We start from the raw sequence: 22,604 nt of genomic DNA on the forward strand, positions 1-22,604 counted from the left end.
TCAGTCCCTTTAATGTTATTAATTACGCCCTCGGATTGGCCAGTCAAATGACTGTTGCATTGTGGGGATTAAGCCTTCCCATACCCTGATTAAAAGGCTTACCACCTTTCGTGTGCCGTCGTGTGTTGACTCAACTAGTGGGAACTGGTAGTTGGAGCTCAGATATATATATATATATATATATATATTGTTATAAGCTCCCGGGTCCCGCACATGGGCGGGGATAATTCACTGCTTATGACTATTGATAAGTATCCCCTGGAAGAGAATTCAATTGTTTTGTTTGCTTTATGTTTAATGAAGACTGCAGTCATCCAAAATGAACAACCATGAATGTAATAATCTTTGTCAGAAAACACATTGGAAAATAGCTGTCTCTCATCAGCCTACTGAGTAGGGTGAATTCTTGCTCGACCAGCAGGATACACGGTAGATCAAAGTACAAATTGAGATTCACCGGGGAAAGGATGGGAAATTTGGAAGGGTTACATTTTGGCAAAAAACACGAGTGACTGAAAATGGTTAACTGAATATAGTTTTTCTTTTTCGACCCAAAAGGAAACGGAGTAGTATTTGGCAGATGTCCACGCTGGCAGAGACAATGCAGAGGACACGATCATCAATGCTGTCGAAGGCTGAGAGAAGTCAAGGAAGACTAGGAGAAAGAGTTAACCCCAATTATCTCTAAGGTGACACTGGTGCTGCAGTTTCCATGCTATAGCAGCCTACATGAGCATAAGAACAATTGTTACTTACCTGTAAACAGGTGGTTCTCCAGTATTGGTGTCTTTCATAGATTCACATGCTTGAATATTCCCCGTCGTCGAAGTGGGAGTCCCACGGTACATAAAATAGCAATAAATGCTAAAAAATATATGTATGTGAGAACATAACATAAGAAGAAATAGAAGTAAATACATAACTGAAAACCTCTAAAACAATTCCTCCATAGGAATGCATGATAGAGAGAGAAAACACTTGTAACATATCACTGTCATTCTGTTAGTCCAAACTACAGCCAATCAGGCGCCAGCACCCTCTAGAACCTTCTCCTCAGAAGCTCAAGCCCTCAGATTTTCGTAGCACCAAAGTGACCCAGAGTGCATGAGAAGAGAGCCTCTGAGGGGAGGAGGGTGGGTCGCATGTGAATCTATGAAAGACACCAATACTGGAGAACCACCTGTTTACAGGTAAGTAACAATTGTTCTTCTCCAGTATTAGGGGTGTCTTTCATAGATTCACATGCTTGAATAGAGTAGAGAGCAGTAACCTCCAATGAGATTGCAAAGCACAGCATAGAAAAGCTCGAAGACAGTAGTAATAGTAGTAGTAGTAGTAGTACAGTCATGGAAGCTTAAATAGCAATGATTAAAAAAATATAAAGGAGGAGGGAACATAGGCTCACCTTATTTGAAAAGATGACGAAGTACTGCCTGTCCCACTGCGGTATCCGCCTCATTAATGGCGTCCAAGCAGTAATGCTTGGTGAAGGTGTGCCTGCTGGACCATGTCGCTGCACGGCAGATCTGATGAAGTGGCACACCAGCAAGCAGGGCTGTGGATGAAGACATAGCCCTTGTAGAATGAGCCCTCACCGAAGACTGCAAAGGCTTGCCAGCCTGTTGATGGCAGAAGGAAATGGCCGAAGAAATCCAACGGGCAATCGTTGGTTTGGTAACTGGATGCCCCTTACGCAGTCGTCCATAAGCAATGAACAGTTGGTCGGACCTGCGGAAGGAGGCAGTTTTGCTAATGTAAAATTTAAGGCATCGTTTGATGTCCAAGGAATGCAATCGCTGCTCAGCCGGAGATTTTGGCTCAGCAAAGAAAGTTTTCAAGAACACAGGTTCATTTAGATGGCGGCTAGGGAAGACAGTGGCAGAGTCCTCCCGAACCGCTTGACGCCAGCTAGCGTGACATTGACTCTGATAATGGTAAATGCAACCAGATTTTAAAATTGCACTATTTGCACTATTTGTAATGTTTTAACCTCAAAATTGTAGCGCGGTTTTTAAAAGTGTCACAGAGTTACAATTCTACCTGTTTACACCAAGGGAAGTCCGCTCGATGTTGTAGCCTGCCCGCCCCGGTCCGACTCGGCAAATAGCGCCGTAGAGCGGAGGGCGGACAGGTAAGAGCGAGACTAGCACAACACTCCACTTCCGCTTCACGCGGCGGGTAGCGGTCTAGCTGTGTAAGAGGAGGGGCTATTTAGGCAGCGAGGAGCAGCCGGCTGACGCGGCTAGGGAAGACAGTGGCAGAGTCCTCCCGAACCGCTTGACGCCAGCTAGCGTGACATTGACTCTGATAATGGTAAATGCAACCAGATTTTAAAATTGCACTATTTGCACTATTTGTAATGTTTTAACCTCAAAATTGTAGCGCGGTTTTTAAAAGTGTCACAGAGCTACAATTATACCTGTTTACACCAAGGGAAGTCCGCTCGATGTTGTAGCCTGCCCGCCCCGGTCCGACTCGGCAAATAGCGCCTTAGAGCGGAGGGCGGACAGGTAAGAGCGAGACCAGCACAACACTCCACTTCCGCTTCACGCGGCGGGTAGCGGTCTAGCTGTGTAAGAGGAGGGGCTATTTAGCCCTCTCGTCGCTCTGAGCGCGCAGCGGTCGCGCGCAGGGGAGCGCCTGAGGACGCGCCTGAGACAAGCCAGAGAGAAGCCTGCCTGCGCCCGTCCGAGACTGGACGGGGCCAGGGGCCAAGGCACTATCTCCATCTGGATCGAATGCCCCAAAGAAATCAAGGGTGAGCTATTCCTCTCAGGCTCTGATGTATTTAAGAACTAACCCACGGATATTCTGTGGGCTACAAAACCATCCCCCCCCCCGAAGGACCGTTCTCATGCAGGCAATGTCAATTTCAAGCTGTAAATGACACATGCCCTAGGACTATCAATAAATCCCAACAACGTATTACATACAAGCCCATCAAAATCATACAGGGTGGGATGAACCTGTTATGTAACATAAGGTCGCTAGCCAAACATTTTATGGAGGTTTGGGACCTTATTTCTACACACAAACCTGATCTGTGTTTTCTCACGGAGACGTGGCTTAAACCCCATTCCATCCCGGCCATTACTCTTGGGATCCCGGAAGGGTATAAAATCATCAGACTGGATGGACCCAAGAAGGCCGGAGGGGGAATAGCGATCGTACATAAAGACAACATTGCGGTTTCTGTTTTAGACCAATGGTGTAACCCTGCTTTCAAAATGATAGTTTTTAAGGTTGGTTCGTCTGCCAAACACAGCAGGAAGGGAGCTTTAGTTTATCGCCCCACAAAAGGAGCTTCTAGTGTGCTAGTGGAAGCCCTCGCTCCCTATGTTGATGCAGATAAAGATTTTATACTGCTTGGAGATTTTAATATCCACAGCGAGATAAAAGACAGCATGGAGGTTGAATCCTTTCTGACCGATGTATCCCTGCTGGGATTGTAACAGTGGGCCTACGCATCTAGTGGGTCACACTCTAGACCTGATCCTTTCCAATTTTCCTGGTATTAAGTGCTATGTGCCTAAACAGACTAACTGGACAGATCATTTTGTTCTTGAGTTTTCGATGCCGAAGATTGATATATCTTCCAATTATCCTCCACAGATCCCGGCTCGGCGAAGGAAATGGCACAAAATATCTGATGAAACATTTAAAAAGGTTTATGCTGCCCCACATATTCTAGCTACTGATGACATTGATTCTGCCCTATTTAAATATGTTTCTGCCGCTCATACTGCAGTGGAGCAGATTGCCCTGCTAAAAATATTTAAAAGTCGTCCTGCAAGGAAACAGGAAGTATGGTTTTCTGAAGAACTGCGGTGCCTTAAGCGTACTGCTAGGAAAACTGAGAAAGTTTGGAGAAAGTCGGACTTGGAGGAGGATAAAATCAATTATCAGATGGCTATAAACATCTACCATAAAGCCATCCGATCTGCACGCAAGAGCTACGTTACCTCACAATTGGAGGCGGCAGGTAACGATCCGAAAGTGCTTTTCCAAATTGTAAACACCTTTCTAAAACCAGTGGCATGTGAAAGTTCGGACATGGCGTCCCAACATCTTTGTGACGACGTCTCGAGTTTTTTTTACCGAGAAAGTTGACGCTATCTATAAAAAATAGAGGCACTCATTCCACCCATAATCAGTCAGGATGTCCACATGCCGGTGCAAGCAGTTGCTACCAATTCTAACTCATTTCTCAACTTTCCTAATATCTCTCTGCCAGAGGTAGAAATGTTGATCAATAATATCAAAAGTGGGAGCCCTTCTGATCTACTACCAGCAAGATTAATGGGTACGGTGGGGAGACTACTTGGTCCGGATATTCAGAGCCTGGTGAACCTCTCGTTAACAACGGGATGTGTCCCACGGGAATGGAAAAAGGCTCTAGTCAGACCTATTCGGAAGAACATCTACTTCCCGTGGACCAACATGTCCAATCTCAGGCCTATCTCCCTGCTGCCTTTTCTGGGAAAAATCATCGAAAAGCACACTAATAAGCATTTGTCCAACTTCCTGGAACAATCGGGAAGCCTTGATCCTTCACAGTCAGGTTTTAGGCCAAAATATAGCACCGAAACGGCCCTGCTGTCGATAACTGATGACCTCCGCATGTACCAGGACAGGGGGGTTTCCGTTGTCCTGGTGCTACTAGATTTATCGGCAGCGTTCGATACCATCTCGCATAAGATCTTGATCGAACGACTGACTGTGAATGGACTGGGTGGCAAGGCACTGGACTGGATAAAGAGCTTTCTCTCCGACCGCACCCAATGTGTCACCATGGGTGATTTCCGGTCGGATGAGGTTAAGATCGCCAAGGGGGTGCCACAGGGCTCGTGTCTGAGCCCAACTCTTTTTAACACCTATGTGGCCCCCCTGGCAGATATAACAAGAGCCTTTGGATTCTGTCAAGTGTCCTATACTGATGACACTCAGCTGCTTTTTCCCTTTAAATTACTAACTCCGGAGGTTATAAAATCTTTCTCCGAGAGGATGAAAGCAGTATCCCAGTGGATGTCTTCCAACTTTCTTCAGTGCAATGTTGGTAAGACTGAGGTGATGCTTTTCGGTGAGGCTAAGGTGCAATGGTCCCCTGATTGGTGGCCACTGGATCTAGGACCAGTTCCCGAACCAAAACAAATAATCAAGAACCTTGGGGTACGTTTGGAGCCGGAGCTGACTATGAAACAACATGGTAACACCACGGTGGGATCCTGTTTCCACGTGATAGGCCTCCTCCGTAGGATATTCCCGTTCCTTCCGGACTCCATTAGAAGAACTCTGGTTCAGGCTCTAGTCATCAGCCGACTTGATTATTGTAATGGTCTTCTGGTGTCTGCAAATGAAGAGGTGCTAGACCGACTGCAGGTGGTGCAAAACACAGCAGCCAGGCTAGTCCTCAATGCCCCCCAAGATCTTCATCCAAACCTCTATTGGATAAACTCCATTGGTTATCCATTCGCCAGAGAGTGAATTTCAAGACTTGCTGTATTATACATAAAGGTTTACATGATTTGGGACCTGCCTATTTGGCTAATAAATTCGTTCCATATGTTCCTACACGCACACTCAGGTCAAGTGAGCAGTTGCTGCTGAGGGTACCCAAGATCAGCAGAACCAGACTAGGTGGAAAGGCTTTATCAGTGTTAGGTCCTATCTTATGGAACGATCTTCCTTTCCAACTGAGGCAGTGTTCCGATCATTTTTCCTTTAGAAAGCAATTGAAAACCTTCCTGTTTAAGCAAAACTAGCTGAGCTATGACATATTTAAGCTCCGCTAATCTGTGCGTTCTGGTGCGGTATTATTGTCATTGTCCTGACCTTATGCTTGTTGCTGTCTTTGAGCGCGGAGATACTCCTTCGGGAGTTTATCCTAGCGCTATACAAACCCGCAAATAAATAAATCAGTAGGCACCTTAGGTAGGAAAGATGGGTTGGTGCGAAGCACCACACCGTCAGGTCTGAATTGAAGATCAGGCAGTTTGATAGTAAAGTCGTAGAGGTCACTCACACGACAAGATGAGGTCAGAGCAAGAAGAAGAACAACCTTCCAGCTGAGGAACTTAATGTCCGCCCTATGGATGGGCTCAAATGGTGATTTCATAAATTGCGACAAGACAACATTGAGATGCCACGGTGGAGGAGGGCACCGAATAGGTGGGAACTTCCAGAAAAGCCCTTTGAAAAAACTGGCGGATAATTCTGGACAAGCAGAGGGAGGAAGAGCCATCTTGCCGGAAGCGAGAGATTGCATCTAGGAAAACTCTCAAGGTAGCATGCGAGAGTCCAGATTGAGCTAGACTCAAAAAGAACGGAAGAAGCTGCTCCGGAGTAGAATGGATTGGATGGACATTTGCTGCCATGCACCAATGACAAAATCTCTTCCACTTGAGTTTGTAAGTTTTGATGGTAGACGGAGCCCTAGCATGAGCGAGGATCTCTCTGCAGTCTTGCGAGATATTTAAGTTTGCGAACTCAAGGTGCTCAGGTTCCATGCCGACAATTGTAGAGTGGATGGATCCGGATGGTAAACCTGGCCCTTGTCCATCGTCAGGAGGTCTGGACGTGGATGAAGAGGAATGGGCTCGCACTGGGACAGAAGGAGCAACTCCGAGAACCACGCCTGTGTGGGCCATCGAGGAGCGATCAATAGAATGTGACAGGGCTGCCTCCGCATCTTCCACAGCACCCGTGGCACTAACGGGATCGGCGGAAAGGCGTAAGCGAATAGATCGCACCAATCGATCAAAAGGGCATTCCCGCACGACCGGGGTGGGGATGCCAACTTGCGTAGGACGGGCATTTCCGATTCTCTGGTGTCGCGAAGAGGTCTAGAGATGGGCGACCCCATCGGTGAAACACAAGATCCAGAGTCGGTTGATGCAGCTCCCATTCGTGTGTCGACGATGTGGACCTGCTGAGGGCGTCTGCCAGGATAATAATATAATAATAATAATGTAATAATAATAATAATAATGATGTTTGAAACGCCCGGCAGATGCACCGCCGTCATGGTTATCTGATGACGGAGAGCCCAATCCCAAATCGACTGAGCCAGTTGAGACAAGCGTTGAGACTTGGTCCCTCCCTGTTTGTTCACATAGTGCATACTGGTGGTATTGTCCGTTTGAATAAGCACTGACTCCCCTTGAACTACAGGAAGAAACGATTTGAGTGCCAGAAAAATCACCATCAACTCTAGCCTGTTGATATGCCAAGAGCGTTGGGGTGGAGACCATTTGCCCTTGATGGAGAGGCCTTGAAGATGAGCACCCCAGCCGTCCAGAGAGGCGTCCGTTGTGAGCGTGAGATCTGGCGCGTTGACGAGGAAGGATGTTCCAGTCGCCAGGTTGGTTGGCTCTGCCCACCAGCACAGACCCTTTCTCATGCGGGCTGCAACGGCCACCAGGTCGTTGAAAGATCCGGAGACCTGACGCCACTGTACGTCCAGTTCCTCTTGAATGGGACGGGTCTGCAGTCTGCAATGTGGGATCAGTGCAATACAAGATGATGCCATCCCCAGAAATGACTTTAATGTCCGGACAGAAATGGACTGCCTTGATCGAATGAGAGACACCAGGCGGAGGATTTTCTGTTGTCGTTCGTGTGAAACGAACGCTTTTGAAAGCATTGTGTCTAAGACCGCTCCCAAGAAATTCCTGGTTTGCGCTGGTGCAAACTGTGACTTGTAGACATTGATGGCCAAGCCGAGTGATTGAAACACATTTTGACAAAGACGAGTGTCTTGGCTCAGTTCATGGCGTGATTGAGACTTGAGGAGGCAATCGTCCAAATATGGAAAAATTTGGACGCCTCGGAGGCGTAGGTGAGCCACCACAGGAGCCAACACCTTCGTGAACACACGAGGGGCGGATTGGAGTCCGAAAAGCAACACCTTGAACTGATAATATGTCTGACCCACCCTGAAGCGCAGGTACTTTCGATGCTGTTGGAGAATTGGGACATGAAAGTATGCGTCCTGAAGGTCTATGGTGGTCATGAAATCCCCGCTGGCCAGAAGACGTAGGATGTCCAGTAGTGTCAGCATTCAGAAAGATTAGCTCTTTAGGTATCTGTTGAGAGCCCTCAAATCCAGAATTGGTCACCAATCTCCCTTCTTCTTGAGTATGAGGAAGAAACGAGAGTAAAACCCCTCTCCTCTCCGAGACACTGGAACCACTGCGACTGCACCTTTTTGAACAAGAAGACGGACTTGATGGTAAAGCTCCTTGAGATGGGGAGGAGGCGGGCCAGACGGTGGAGTATGAGGAGGAAACTGGATGAACTCTAAGGTATGACCTTTCAGCACAATGTCCAACACCCAGCGGTCCGAGGTGATGGAAGACCACTTAAAATAAAACAGAGAGATTGGACCTCCAACACTTTGGGAATGACAAAAGTCATTGGCGTTTGGGAGTGGATCCACGATAGGATGACTTTCCCCTGTAGGGCCTTGAGGACTGTTGTCGATGTGACTGCTGTTGGTTGGAAGAGTAACGTTGGTTGCTCTGATTGTAGGAGCGATATTGAGATTGTCCTCCTCGAAAAGTGGAAGAAGTGCCGCGTCCGCGTGCACCTCGAAATGGCTGCTTCCGAAATTGCAAAGTGCCCAGTGATTTAGCCGTATCAGTGTCCTTTTTAATGACTCTAGAGCTTCGTCAATGTGTGACCCAAACAGCGATTCACCATCATATGGCATATCAAGGATCTTGGCTTGAACTTCCTGCCGGAAGAAGGTGGCCTTCAACCAACCCTGGCGTTGTAAGGCAGCCGCACTAGCAAGCTGGCGGAAGCCAGTGCCCGCAATAATCGACTGCGCAGTCAATCATCTCTTCAGATGCTCTTTGTCCGTCCTGGAGGATTTGCAGAGCGTCCGCTTTGGAAGCGTCAGGGATGAGGTTGACTAGGGTAGATATGTCCTACCACATCTGCCGGTCGTAGCGGCCCAAGATGGCTATGGTATTCGCCGCCCGTACTGTAGTGGAAGCCATAGTGGAGAATTTTCTTCCAATGGCGTCTAGGCGCCGACCTTCTCTATCTGGAGGTGCGGTGATTGGAGACGCTGGTTTACGGGCCCGACGCTGTGCTGCCTGAGTTACAACCGAATCTGGCTTAGGGTGAGAGACGAGGCATGCTGGTGAACCAGTTGGGGCCTTATATTTCTTTTCAAGGCGCGGCATTTGGGCAGGTAACGAATTCGGAGCCTGCATGAGCTTAACTCCCTCCTTCCAAATAAAATCGATTATTGGAATTGTGTGGACTTGTTTGAAAGGCTGGTTCTTGAAATCGTAGAGGAAACAGTCCTCCTCTGTCTGTGTCCTTGGTAATTTAAAGCGCTGAGCCGCTCTATCCATCAACAGATGAAAACATCTACTGGAGGGGAATCCCGAGATTCTCCTGGCGGAGGGGAGGGCGTCTGCATTTGGTAGTCGTTCCACTCTGCCATGCCGGTTGCGGCATCATCATTATCCGTATCATCGTGGACCTCTCCGTCCTCTCGTTCTGGAATCGCCTCATCATCCGCATCCTGTGGATACACAGTTGTGTGAATCTAGACCGACGTTTGAACCGGGGGAGAAGGCGTCGGTGGCAAAGTTGGGGGAACAGAAGGCAGAGCTGTCGCAGTCGCAGCAGGTGATGGTCTAGGAGTACCTTGTGGCGTTGGTGGAAAACGCATATGCTGGAGATTTGAAATCAAAGACAAAGGCAAAGTAGCCATTGGAACTTGGATGCACTGTCCCTCAGCTTCAGACTCCTGGTCGCCGCCGTCGTCGTCACTGCCGGAATCTTGACATTTGATGATTAGATCAGACGGACTGTGGGCCGCCCCGAAAGTGTCATCCACATCATCACCAGAGTCCGGGTCGTGCTCAGAGTTAGTGGCAAACATAGGTGAAGGAGGCTGCGGATCTGGAGCGGACAACTGGTGGCAAAGCTTTTGTTTGCGACGGTGTGAAAGATCGGTGGCGACAGATGCAGAACCTGAAAAAGGTAAAGGCACCAGAGGCAACGAGGCAAAGGAAGATGGTGCCACCGTCGACGTAGCCGTCGACGTTATCGTTGACGGTGCTGAAATGGCCGTCGATGAAAATGACTTCGATGAATCCATCGTAGACGGAAGGCTCGTCGACGAAGCCGTTGTCGACTGAGTCGTCGACGACGGAAGTATTGTAGATGGCAAAGCCGCCGACGAAGTCGTCGACGCAGGAGACCCCCCTGTAGACGGAGCCCTTGTCTACGAGGCTTTAGTCGACGGAGTCTTCGTCGACGACAAAGACTTTTTGATGGCTTTCGCCGACGATGCTGGTTTCTTCGTCGACGAGGTGATAGGAATCGTCGACGAGACAGTCTGAAAAGCCAATGAAACTCTCGTCGACGTAAAGGCCGTCGACAAGACCGTCGTCGACGAGGTGAAAACGGACATCGTCATCAGTGTCGTCGACGATGTAGACACTGCAGATCTTGTTGTCGGAACGCTCGTAGACGCTCCCGTCGACGACGACGCATGTTTAGGTGTGGAAACACGCTGAGAGGCAGCAGAAGACGCCTGAGAGCCAGGTCTCGTGGGCGCAGCAGTAGTAGGAGCTGGTGGGGACACCACAGAGGCCAAATGCAGGGCCAGTTTTTTCTTTTTTAGAAAAGGAGTAGGCATATCCTGCACACTACCATGCTTAGAGGCCGCAGTGGAGGGTCCAGATTGAAAACTCTCAGCATCAGACAGAGCTGAATCCTTGTCTTTAAGACGTTGGAGCCAAAGGAGGAGACGACCTTCTCTGTCCATTAGAGTCTTGTTAGAAAAGGTTCTACAAAACTTGCAGCTGCCAACTTCATGCTCAGGGTAGAGACAATAAATACATTTCTTGTGGGGGTCCTCTTTAAAAAGACGCAACTTCCGACAAGAAGAGCAAGGTCGGAATAAAGACTTCTTACTTGACATGATGAAAGTTCAGGAACAAGAAGCAGTAGAGGAAAAAACTGAGCAGAGCTCAGGGAGACTCCCTTCACACGACGTGCGGTAGAAAATCTGAGGGCTTGAGCTTCTGAGGAAAGGTTCTAGAGGGTGCTGGCGCCTGATTGGTTGTAGTTTGGACTAACATAATGACAGTGATATGTTACAAGTGTTTTCTCTCTCTATCATGCATTCCTATGGAGGAATTGTTTTAGAGGTTTTCAGTTATGTATTTACTTCTATTTCTTCTTATGTTATGTTCTCACATACATATATTTTTTAGCATTTATTGCTATTTTATGTACCGTGGGACTCCCACTTCGACGACGGGGAATATTAAAGCATGTGAATCTATGAAAGACACCCCTAATACTGGAGAACACTAGTTGCTAAGATACTGGTTAAGAAATTATTTTGGCAGTGGAGTTGGAACAGGCAACGGATTTGATACAGCAGAAGGAGGAATAGAATTTGCAGAATAAGTGTGACAATTAGAAAAGTAAATTCTGTAGCAAATACTATAAATTTTTTTAAGAAGTACTGCGTTTTTTCTGATTTTTTTGACTGAGCAGGATGTCCGGAGATGGTTTTGCCCATTTAGACTGCACTGAACAATATTATACAGCCTTTGCAGGTGAAGCATCTGTGGGGCAGTCTTGATAGCTGTGAGGTCTTTGGGAGAATGAGCAGAGCACCACCTTTTTTGAGGACCTTGCTTCACTATGTAAAGGGTGTGCTTGCTTTTAATTTCACCTTCGTATTGTGGCTAGGTAAACAGAGATGGCCAAGGAGAGGGGTATCGTTGAGTGCTGGTTTTGGGAGGAGAGAAGCTACGGACTGCCAGATGTTTTCAATAAGAATGGACTGTCCTTTGTGGAAAGGTATGGGTACTAAGATGTGAAAGGGCAAAGCAAGATGGTCGGTATAAATGCAAGGCCCGCAGGGAGGAAGGAGTGGGAGATGGTGATGGGATGAGGTCTCAGTTTTTTATACCGTTGTGAGTGAGGTTGAGGGAGTGAGGTTGTGTGAGGCATACATTAAGTATAACAAGAGGTTGTTGTTGCTGTTTCTGTACTATATCTTTTGAGAGGCTCTAGTGTTCAAACTATCCCTAACATCGCCAAAAATAAAACTCACTGTAGATGCAGAGCAAACTTCCACGTGTAGTGGATAATGGTCCAAGCGAAGTCTCAACATTATTACTGACTAAAGGAGGTAGGCAACTTGACCATCATTTTACAGCAGTTTGGGAATATTAGCAGCCAATACAAAGCCATGCCAGCCAATGGTAATAAACTTCAGAACAACAAGTCTCGCTTTCCTCTTGCTGACCAAATGTGGAATAATCTCAAAGGCCCTTTCTTACTTCTTTGCAACAGCTTCAGGCCCTCGCTGTCCGGGGCATCAGGCATGAAGTGGATGGAATAATCAGCAAGGTCATAGTAGGCAATGCCCAGCTGCCCCGCGTGCCACAGGAAACTCATGTAGATCTAAAATAAGAGGAGGAGAGGTTAAAGACAAGGAGCAGCGCCTGTCTAGTGTCAAAAAGTTCCGCCCTAGTCTGGATGCTAAAGTTTTAAAATGCAGTTCCTGATTTAATAGCACTGTCTCAACTCATTGCTCCTTGTACATTACGGAAGAGGAAAGTACCTTTGGAGCAGATCCTTAAATTGATTAGCTAGAAACGTCTGACCACCAGGTTATCAATTCACTCTCATATTTGTAATAGATATAGCTTTAATAATCAAGTACTGACCCCACCCCCCAAAAAACTCATAATTAACTCCAACAGCTCTAGTTTAAACTCTTTGCTGAGGCAGCACTGACAGCTATCACTACAGTCCAATGGCAAAAAAGAAGAGAAGAAAGGAAAGCAGGGGGACAACAGGAAAAGTTCAAAGCAACCCAACAACACATTTAACTCAGCCATACTCCCCATCCCTCCCTATACCAAGGTCTGCAGTGAGTGGGAAACCCTGTCTCCTCCCTTCCTTCTTACCTCGGACACCAAGACTTATACGTAACTAGACTGACTGTCTTTCTCCAAGGTCAGGGGACAGTACTGCAAGAAATGCCCTTCCACATAGGTGAAAGCAACCTACTTTCCACCAAATACCATGCTGAGCTTTGTTCTCACTGAGGCAGTTAGGCACTTGACTACAACTCATGCTTCACTTTCATCTTCTCCCGTTTCCTGTGAAGAGTGTCAGTGTATTGATCTAGGAAGAACAGCAAGTGGTTGTCTCCAAATTCCTCTACCTTTTTGTGGATTGATGAATGATTACTATTACTTCCTCTGTCTGAGGAGACAAGAGTAGCAATCATAGTCCTCCTGGATGTGTCGTCTCATGTGTCATTATACCTTCTCCTCGTGAGGGAGACAGTACCTGCTTGACCAGTCACTGCACTAGTTCCAGTAGGTATCTCAATACTTGCTCCATCTCTTCTGGCAAGGAGCGCACAGATATTGAAGAAAGCACCTCAACACATGAAGAATTACACCCCTCTTCAGATCATCCAGGAGTTCCAAGGTGGTGTTCAACTTTAGGATGCTGATGATTGCATAGTTCTTAAAAATCACCAAGCCTGTGACTGTGGAATTGATCTCCGTCAGTAGTGCCTGGCCAAATTCAAATTTTCCACTCTCTCAGAAAGCCCTTCTAAAATCCACAGAACTGACTCCCTGCCTTCTATATCTTTGTTTTCCTTTCAAAGTCTGAATGAAGTGCATTAATTGACTTCAAAAGAGCGCTTTCACCTGCTGTTAGATCTGGATCTACAGAAGAGCCCAACACTGCCATTCCTCACTGGCTGTTCCAAGTTGCCTTTTACTGGGGAATAAAGAAGTCTTCCCCACGTTTTTCTTCTCGCCCATATTGTCACTCATATTTTATCTTTTTAAGTGCCACTAAGCTTCCAAGTGCAGAAATAGTTATCCACCAGGCCCTGCTGTGCAAGATCCCAGCTTCAAGGATCAGTGCACATAGGACCAATTTCTCAACTTAAGGTAGTGTACAAGCCTCATGGGTGTAATGAGCAGTGAATCTGGTCTCACATTGGTTTGATTTGACCTTCTCAGCTTCTCTCGCAAGCTGTACAATCCACACTAGGGCCGCAATCCACCAACTGCTGCAGTGCATCAGTTGTTTGTTGCCTTCCACTCTGTGCTCCTCTTGGCCATCCAACAATGAGAAGACTCCTGCCGGCCCCCACTTCGGTCACAGGGAGCAAGCATGGCTGTGTCCTTAAGTGCAGCATATAATGTGCACTGTCAAAGCTCCTTATTGAGAGGGGGAGCTGCGTGGGGAATGCTGCCACTATTCTGCTCACTAATACAACCACAATGCCTGCCAGAGTTCACCTCAGTAGCATGTCGGAATCCACCACTGGCAAGGTCCAGGTTTTCCCTGGGAACCACGGACACGTCCAAGGAAGAGGGCCTGGTATAGAGCATGGAGTATGTGTGTGGCCATCTTGGGCTCTAGTTGGCCAAACCTCTTATATGTTTTGTATCAGTTTGAAGATTGGCTGTACTACTATAAAATTTCAGTTTCTGAACCTGCATAACCTGTTTCAGTTTTGCAAGGCGATCTCCATTGAATCCCTGTGTTTGAAAATACTAATTTGGGTTTTGCACTTGTGTGCTTTAGCTTTTATGTCCCGGTCACCTAGCTGTGTGATTCATGGATTCTTTTTTTTGTTAATGAACACTTCAAAATGGCATGATCAATTACTTCTTTGTGAAGACTTCTAACTGACCATCATTCAAATTTAGGGCAGGCCCAATCGTCATGTTGCAGATCCCTCAAATGTGTGATATTTAGGTTTATAGAACGTACCTGTGTCTTATTAAAATAACACACAACTGCCAAGTTATGGTAGTGCCATGAAGTGTCAGGGTTCCAACTCAATCGCCTCCCGCAATGGCAGATAAAATCCGCTGGGCACACACTTTTACTGTGGTGTGAGTGGCAGGTGTGATAGCCTTCCAATTATGCTTCTGTGACTCCTAGACAATAATTCTTTTTGCAGACTCATCCGGCATGAACCAAACGGAATGTGAAAACTTTCAAATACTTGTTGATGTGATTCTCAAAAATACTGTAAGTCGAATTATGCTGTGAAATAAAGAAAATACTTAAAATGTAATTACTAGCATGAGCCATGAATTCCATCATCTGTCAGCTGTTTCACAAATCACCCACACACTGTAGGATGATAAAGACATTGCTGCGTAGGCTCCTAATAGAATATGCATATATTCCTATTAGAATACATTAGCATACACCACAGGGGAGTTTACTTAGCGGAACCTCCAACATTTTCTTTTATATCATGCTGTCATTTTTATGGATAATTTTCCTCACATGTTAATTTTTTTCTACTTGACTATACTGCATGCGCTTGCCTCACAATATTGACATTTCTAGTTTTTCACCCTGATGGAACAGAACTGAGGACTGAATATACATCATCAAAACAGCAAGCGCACCTCAGAGCCCTCTTGTTCATCTTCTTCTGCGTCACGGCCATGCTGGAGAATAGAACTACCTTCTGCGTTTGCCCCTGAGGGAGGTCTGCCTCTACTGGTGCTGCTGGTACTGCAGAAAGCCATCTGGACAACTTACTGTTAGAAACCAAGGTATAAAAGTAGTCAATTAGCAAGTTATGAATGAGCTATGCTACATGGTGCATTGAAGCCCACCATCATCTTTATGGGAAAAGTGAAATAATACGTTTTGCACAAGACAGACCACAACCAACATAACACACAAGATGGCCCGCTAACCAGCATCATAACCACAAGAGGTACCAATTAGACCACATACATCACTATCAGAAGACACATCACAAGCAAAAAGTAGATCACAAAATGGGTCCCAAAAACTCACAAGCACCAGACAATCCACGAACGTCGCAAGCAGAAGCTTGAACCACAAACATTACAATCACAAAATGGACAATGACAAGTATCAAAAGCACAATATGGACAAAATATCACAAACACAAGAATGAACACATACATCAGAATCACAAAATGGACCACAAACATTAGAAGCACAAAATGAAACACAAGTATGTCCACACACTGGTGCAGTGAGTAACAATGACCTCTATCGGAATTTGGTGGGTTCCTGCTCAGCTAAAAGTGAGGCTTCACTGGTTGCTGAGCTGTTGGTGCAGCAGATCCTGTATGCTCTTTTTCTAAGAGGAAGACTGAGATCATTGTTTTTATTGTAATCTTGGTCAGACCCTGGATGTTTCAATGCTAGCCTGTGAAAGAGTCCAGCAAAGGTTCCCTTCTCTACACAAGGGCTACCTGAACTATGGGAATTAAATACTTTCTGAAAAAGGGCAGCTAACTTAGAAAACTGTTGACTCCTTACCATAACGTTTTATACCAACTTCAGATTTTACACTTAGTTTGCCCTCGGTACTGGGTACTTGCTTTAGTTCAAAGCATTTTATTTCAAATGTATCCATCGATGTGGAGATTCAGCCAGTCATTTAACATTTTTTATTACATTATGGATGCCTTTTTTTGTGCACGAATATGGCCTAAGGGAGTTAGTGTGCTTCACAACAGAAGAGGCAGAAAGGCACATTAGAACAGAGCAAACAAAGCAAACACTTACATAGCCAGCAAGGGGAGAAAATAGATCGGTCATAAGACCCAGGTACAAAGACAAGACAACACCCCGAAATGCAAAACACTTGAGATAAGCATATTGGTATAGAACAGCTGAGAAGTCATATGTGAAGAAGGAATGAGAGAACCAACTAAACTACTGTAATAGGTGGTGAGAAAAAGGGGAGAATGCAGCAATTGAGCAAGTTAACAGAGAACTGAATTTGTCAAGAGCTAACTAGAAGAGGAGGAGAAGTTTCAGGTCATGCTTGAAGGTGCTCGGAATGGTAGTATTTAATTGCCTTGAGGAAGAGACCTCAAATTCTAATTGTACTCAGAGTGAAGGATTGCGTGATGGTATGTTTCAGCACGAAAGTTGGAGGTCCTAATTCCAGATGCTTTCAAATTCTAAACACTCATTTTCAGCTGCACCACAGATTTTATTGTGAGTAGAGAGAGGAAGGAGTTAAAATAGATGTGTCCAGAAGTTCTAGGATATTTCTATGCATGAGTTGTTTTCAACATATATGGCCCCATCCTTAGCTTTCAGTGGTCCAAACAAACTGGTGGGGTAATATTAGCCTGACTGAGGTGGGATATCCACAGATCACTACTTGTTACCATTATGTGATAAAAGACACTGAGCAAACTTTAGGTCCTCTGTCTCATGAGCAGATGGTCGTAGTTTACATTTCTGAGTGGGGGGCGGGAGGGGTACATAATAAACCTCTATACACCTGGCTACCACTACCAAATCGGAAAGAGTTATTGGCTGTCCATTTTAATACCCTTAATGCAAAGGACGAGCCATCCTCTATATAACCTCTGCAGGGCTGAGGACAGGAACGTCACGTCCTCTGCATATGTGCTGAAAAGTCTCCTAGTCTTTGCACCAGAAGGATCTTGTGTTTCTAAAATAATCTTGGGTACAAGGGAATAGTAATTATTTTCACACTGTGTGACGACCAGCAAGCCATTAGGTGCTGGCTACCTTCTCTGTAATTGGTGCCCGCAGTGCAGGAGCGTGACCTCCAAGCAGAAACCCACCAAGGGTGGTCACCTGTGAGAGGGAAAGCAGTCCACCAGGCCTGAGTAATTGCTCCCTGTTAAAAGAGAGACCTTTCTGACTCCACCTTGGAGGAGGGCAACTGTGGTATTAATCCCAATCTTCATCCTCAGGAGGGTGGATTAAAAACAGAAAGGCCACTAGGTCTACAAGAAAAGAAAACAAGCATTTGCAATGCAATCGGTCTCGCCTTTGGGACCTTATAAATATTTAGCTGTGCAGCACATATTGTGGGTACAGCAACAATAATTCCAGATAAGCCTAAAAATAATAGTAAATCAGTGATTATACATAGCGACATGGTGATTTAGGGTAGTGGTCGAAGTGCATTAAAAAAAGTAAAGGGATCTTTGATATTGTGTACAATGGGGCAGGGTCAGTGCATGCAGGGGCGGGGTCAAATGTGTGGTTAAAAAAATATGCAAACATGGTGCGCGACGCTGCTCGTTCCTGAGGCAATACTTCATGGGAGTTAACATGTAAGAAAAGGTGAGGCATGCACACACCATTAGCAGGCTATGATTTTGTACTGACACAGACATAAACCAATCCAAACCGGTGGGATGGGTCAGACCCCACAAAGTACATTCAACAGATCACCTGAAGGCTGCACTGGCTAGGCTCGACCTAAGAAGAGTGGAAAGGGGGTGGCCCTTCCCGACATCATCCTGCCATCAGCCTGCATCCCCACCTGTGAAGCCCCAACACTCTTTCTGCCCCCGAGGCTCTAGAGCAGTGGTTCCCAAACTTTTGACTCCTGAGGACCCCCATTGAGTCACCACTGGAAGCCGGGGACCCCCAAGCAATTTGTATGACTTAAATTTCAAATATTAAAACAGTAATTCGAAAAAAATACACACGTGTGCACACAAAACAAATACTCAAAGTACTTAGGGGCAGGTTTACAATAAGTGACGCATCCATGCATATCAGCAGGGATGCGCCACTTATTGTGCGCCATGCCTCCGCCACCATTGATGCGCCGCATTTACAATGCTGCGCCTCATCGGGCAAAAAAGCACAGATGCATGACGCATCTGTGCCGTAAAGGTGGCGCATTGCGGGAGTTGCGTCGCAAGCGCAACACAGCTCCAGCAATGCTCTGGGGGGGCCGAATCTTGTTAATGCTGCATCAATCCTTACGCCTGCTTCAAGCAGGCGCAGGGTTTTGATGCAGCATGGGCCCCAAAGTGACTGAGTGAAATCTTGTAGATTTCACTCAGCCACTTTTAGGAGGCGTTCCTGAGCCGGAACGCCTCTTTCTGGCGCAGGGCTTTACAACGTGGCGCATCTCTCAGATGTGTCACATTGTAAATACCCTGCACCATGGCGCATCTTTTGCGTCGCCGCAGCATCACGAAAGTGACGCAACGGTGGCGTAAAAGAGGAGCAAGGGGCTTGTAAATCTGCCCCTAAGGATTTTGGGGCCAGATGTACAACCATTTCATTTAGCGCCTCGCAATTGGCGACACATTGCGAGTGGCAAATTGCGAGTCGCTAAATGAAATGTACAACAGTGTGTTTAACACTGTTTCGGTTTCCCAATGGGGTCGCAAATTGCGAGGTTCATTAATATTAATGAGCCTCTCGCAATTTGCGAGCCTATTGGGAATTCCAGCCCTCCTAGGTATGGTGCCTGCTGGGCTCTGCAGGCCATCATGTCTCGGACTGCTTTTAAATAAAGCAGTTTGAAAAAAAATGCAGCCCATTTACCATGCATTTAAAAAAAAAAAGAAAATGAAACGTTTACGTTTCATTTTCTAAGGGCAGGCAGAGGTCCCTGGGACCACTGCCTGCCCTTAAAAAATAATTTTGCATGCATTTGCAAAGGGGAAGGGGTCCCCTGGGGACCCCTTCCCATTTGCAAATGCATTACCATCTACTTGAAGTAAGTGGTAATTGCGAGTGTTTTGCGACCGCAAAACATTTGTACATGGTTTTAAGACTTGCTATGTGGAAGGGAATGCCCCTTCCAAGGGATGTCAGAGCACTTTACATCACACACATATAGAGACATTGAATCGTACATGTAAAACAGTGAGTATATAAAATGTTTAAAGAGTGCTTGGTCAGGAAAAGCACAAACTCAGGATTCAGAACATAACAGTGGCTAGCACTGACTTTAAGATTAAAAATGTATTTCCACCCAAATAAATCTTTTTAGCAACATCAGGATAATGAATAACTGGGGGAAAACAAAAGTTACTAACTGGTACCATGCAGTTTGCAAGCAGCTCTTTGATGACAGTTTATAGGTCCCTCTGCTACATTACGTTAGTCACTTATGAAGTGCACAGTAACAAAAGAATCTCTGTGACAAAAGCAGTAACCACGAACCTATGCACATAAAATGTTGCTTTTTAAAATGCATGTTACACGTTCTTTGCAGTAGGCACATTAACCCTCTGTGCTACATTAGTTAAGTCAAAGCTGCCACTAAACAAAACTCTCCTGCTCTCCAGCAGGTACATTAATCACTGGCTTTATCTTGACACTTTTATTGCTGCTGGAAAGCTGGTAATTATACAAGAAACTTGTCTGTGCTTTTAAAACTGTTGCCTGCGAACCCCCTGGGAATGTGTCACGGACCCCAGTTTGGGAAACACTGCTCTAGAGCATCCCATAGTAAGCTAGATGACATCTGCTTTTGTGTGTTAACTGTGGCATATGCGCTGGCAGAAAAGGGGTAATACCCCATATTCTGCCTCACACAGGTGGCAGAAAGACTGTCTGGTACTCCGGATTGGGGATGGTGCAGTGTCATAATGTGCAGTCCACACACTCAATTCTGTTTCATGCTTTTTCTCTGATGGGCATTCTGACTCTCCTGGGACTGCAGGTAGGTGGTAAACATGCCCAGCCTACCACGTAATAAAGTGATGAAAGGCCAAGTACAGAATGCTGGACCATACTGCCATCCGTCCTACAAACCCCCAACCTTCCTGACCAGACAATAATTCGGACCACAGAAAGAGGCAGAATGAGGGGTATCTCCTCTCTGCCAGTGCAGATGTCAAACACCTCCCAATTTTCAAAGAAATCACAATTTCCTCTCACTTGTCATGGAGAATGTCTGCACGTTAGGGCTCTGTGTCAGCCAGAAATCATAGAACACGAACAACCCTGGGAATTTATGAAATCTAGAGAACCAGGGTAGTGTGGCTGTGTGGATCCCAGCATGTGCTCTGCGTTCTGACACTTCTCCAGGTTAAAACGCTGCCCCTATAAGTGGGTGGACCTAACGCAAGTCATCGGAACAAACCAAAACTATAACTACGTTAAGACCTTATTTACACCACATTGACTTTACATGGTCCAAGTTTTGACCTTTTCCTCTTTCAGGCAAGAGGTACATTTTTAATAGGAAGAAGTGTAGGAACACACAATAGTAGAAAATCTGTTATAACCAATTACGTTTCTATAGATTTTTGGCTATCGAATGTAAGCCAATGTGCAAGAAAGAACATACTTTTGAAAATAAGTTGTACAAACAACCACTATTATGTGATCAAGGGCTCTTGGAGCCCGAAACGCGTCTTGCCCTCTTGCTACCAACCTTTCCTGCAATAAAGACCAACCTGTTAATTGTAAGCTGTGGTCAGTCTCCTGTTTGCTTCGCTAGTCCTGCGTTGCACTGGGATTGGAAGTGGTGTTCTTTGGAGTCTGCGCATATATATATATATATATATATATACACACACACACACACACACACACATTACCCAGTGCCGGCCGACACTGGGTAGTTATAGTTAAAATCGCGTTTCCATAGCAAATGCCTTTTTTGTGTTGCTAATTACTTGTCGCTGTTTGACGAATCTCAACAAAAGCTTCTAAAAAAGTGCAACTTTTTAAGTAGTTTGCACATGAAAGGTTTTGGGGTGATCCGTCAAGCGGAGGCTGAGAAAAAAGAAGGGGGTTGCAAAACAAGTTTAACCAATCAATTTTTCCATACCAACTTTAGACACAGTTACAGCCCATACCACTGATCAGATTTACACCAAATTTGGCAGAGTGAGGTCTTGATCAAGAAAGAGTGCTTTTTGTGATTTAGTGTAAATTAATTCAGTAGTTAGAGCAATTAATGTTCAAAACTTTGTATATCTGACTAGTTTTGGACCATATCAACAAGGAAGTGGCGGCTGCTAACTTACGACCACGGCCAGACTGGCTGTAGCGGCCATTAGGTGTTTCTCTGGGAGCATATGTACCAATCAAAATAGGTCAAATGCAGAATAAACATCAATTTATTCTATGTGATTTAAGCCCAGTACATTTTCTTGGAAGAGATTTTTTTTGCAAGATGAATTGTGTAATTTATTGCATACCACTTTGAAGTCGCTGCTGCCACTGTGCGAGCGCAAGCTTATCCAGTTTGATTTTAAAAACCTGATGTTTATGTTTGTAGCGTGACAAGATTTTTAAACCTGCCATTGCTTGTTTGCACAATTTTATTCTTTGTACAGAGGACGACAGCGAGTTAGGCTGCTCCTCCTATTTTTAGATTATTATTGTGTTGCTTGTCTCCCGCGCTGCTTATTGGCTCATATTCACGAGGAAGTCAGCGAGTTAGGCTGCTCCTCTGATTCTTAACTTACTTGGTCGCCGAATCCCGAGCTCCGTTCCACCACGGCTGGGTGCCGATTGAGTGGAGAGCTCATGGGGAGGTAGGCGGACCAATCAGGGACCTTACAGCAAGCCGGAGGGCGGAGACTGGTGACCGCGCCTCCCGCTATTTCAAGCCATCCTCACTAAGTGCGCTGTCTACCACTTTGAAGTCGCTGCTGCCACTGTGCAAGCGCAAGCTTATCCAGTTTGATTTTAAAAACCTGATGTTTATGTTTGTAGCGTGACAAGATTTTTAAACCTGCCATTGCTTGTTTGCACAATTTTATTCTTTGTACAGAGGACGACAGCGAGTTAGGCTGCTCCTCCTATTTTTAGATTAT

General features: G+C 45.8%; 1 protein-coding gene across 7 annotated transcripts in view; it reads right to left on the minus strand.

Annotated features, from left to right (window-relative positions):
• MSH5 (mutS homolog 5) overlaps positions 1-22,604 on the minus strand; it is a 1,532,005-nt gene that overhangs the window by 1,466,208 nt on the left and 43,193 nt on the right. For all 7 annotated transcript variants that reach the window (XM_078646032.1, XM_078646030.1, XM_078646035.1 and 4 more), the window contains exons 2-3: positions 15,453-15,587; positions 12,327-12,450 (exon numbers count right to left, since the gene is read on the minus strand). In XM_078646032.1, the coding sequence (XP_078502158.1) occupies positions 12,327-12,450; positions 15,453-15,575 (247 nt within the window). In that variant the 5' untranslated portion in view covers positions 15,576-15,587. The remainder of the gene's footprint in view (positions 1-12,326; positions 12,451-15,452; positions 15,588-22,604) is intronic.

The sequence above is a fragment of the Lissotriton helveticus genome, chromosome 5_1, assembly GCF_964261635.1.
Source record: "Lissotriton helveticus chromosome 5_1, aLisHel1.1, whole genome shotgun sequence".
NCBI classification, from domain to species: Eukaryota; Metazoa; Chordata; class Amphibia; order Caudata; family Salamandridae; genus Lissotriton; species Lissotriton helveticus.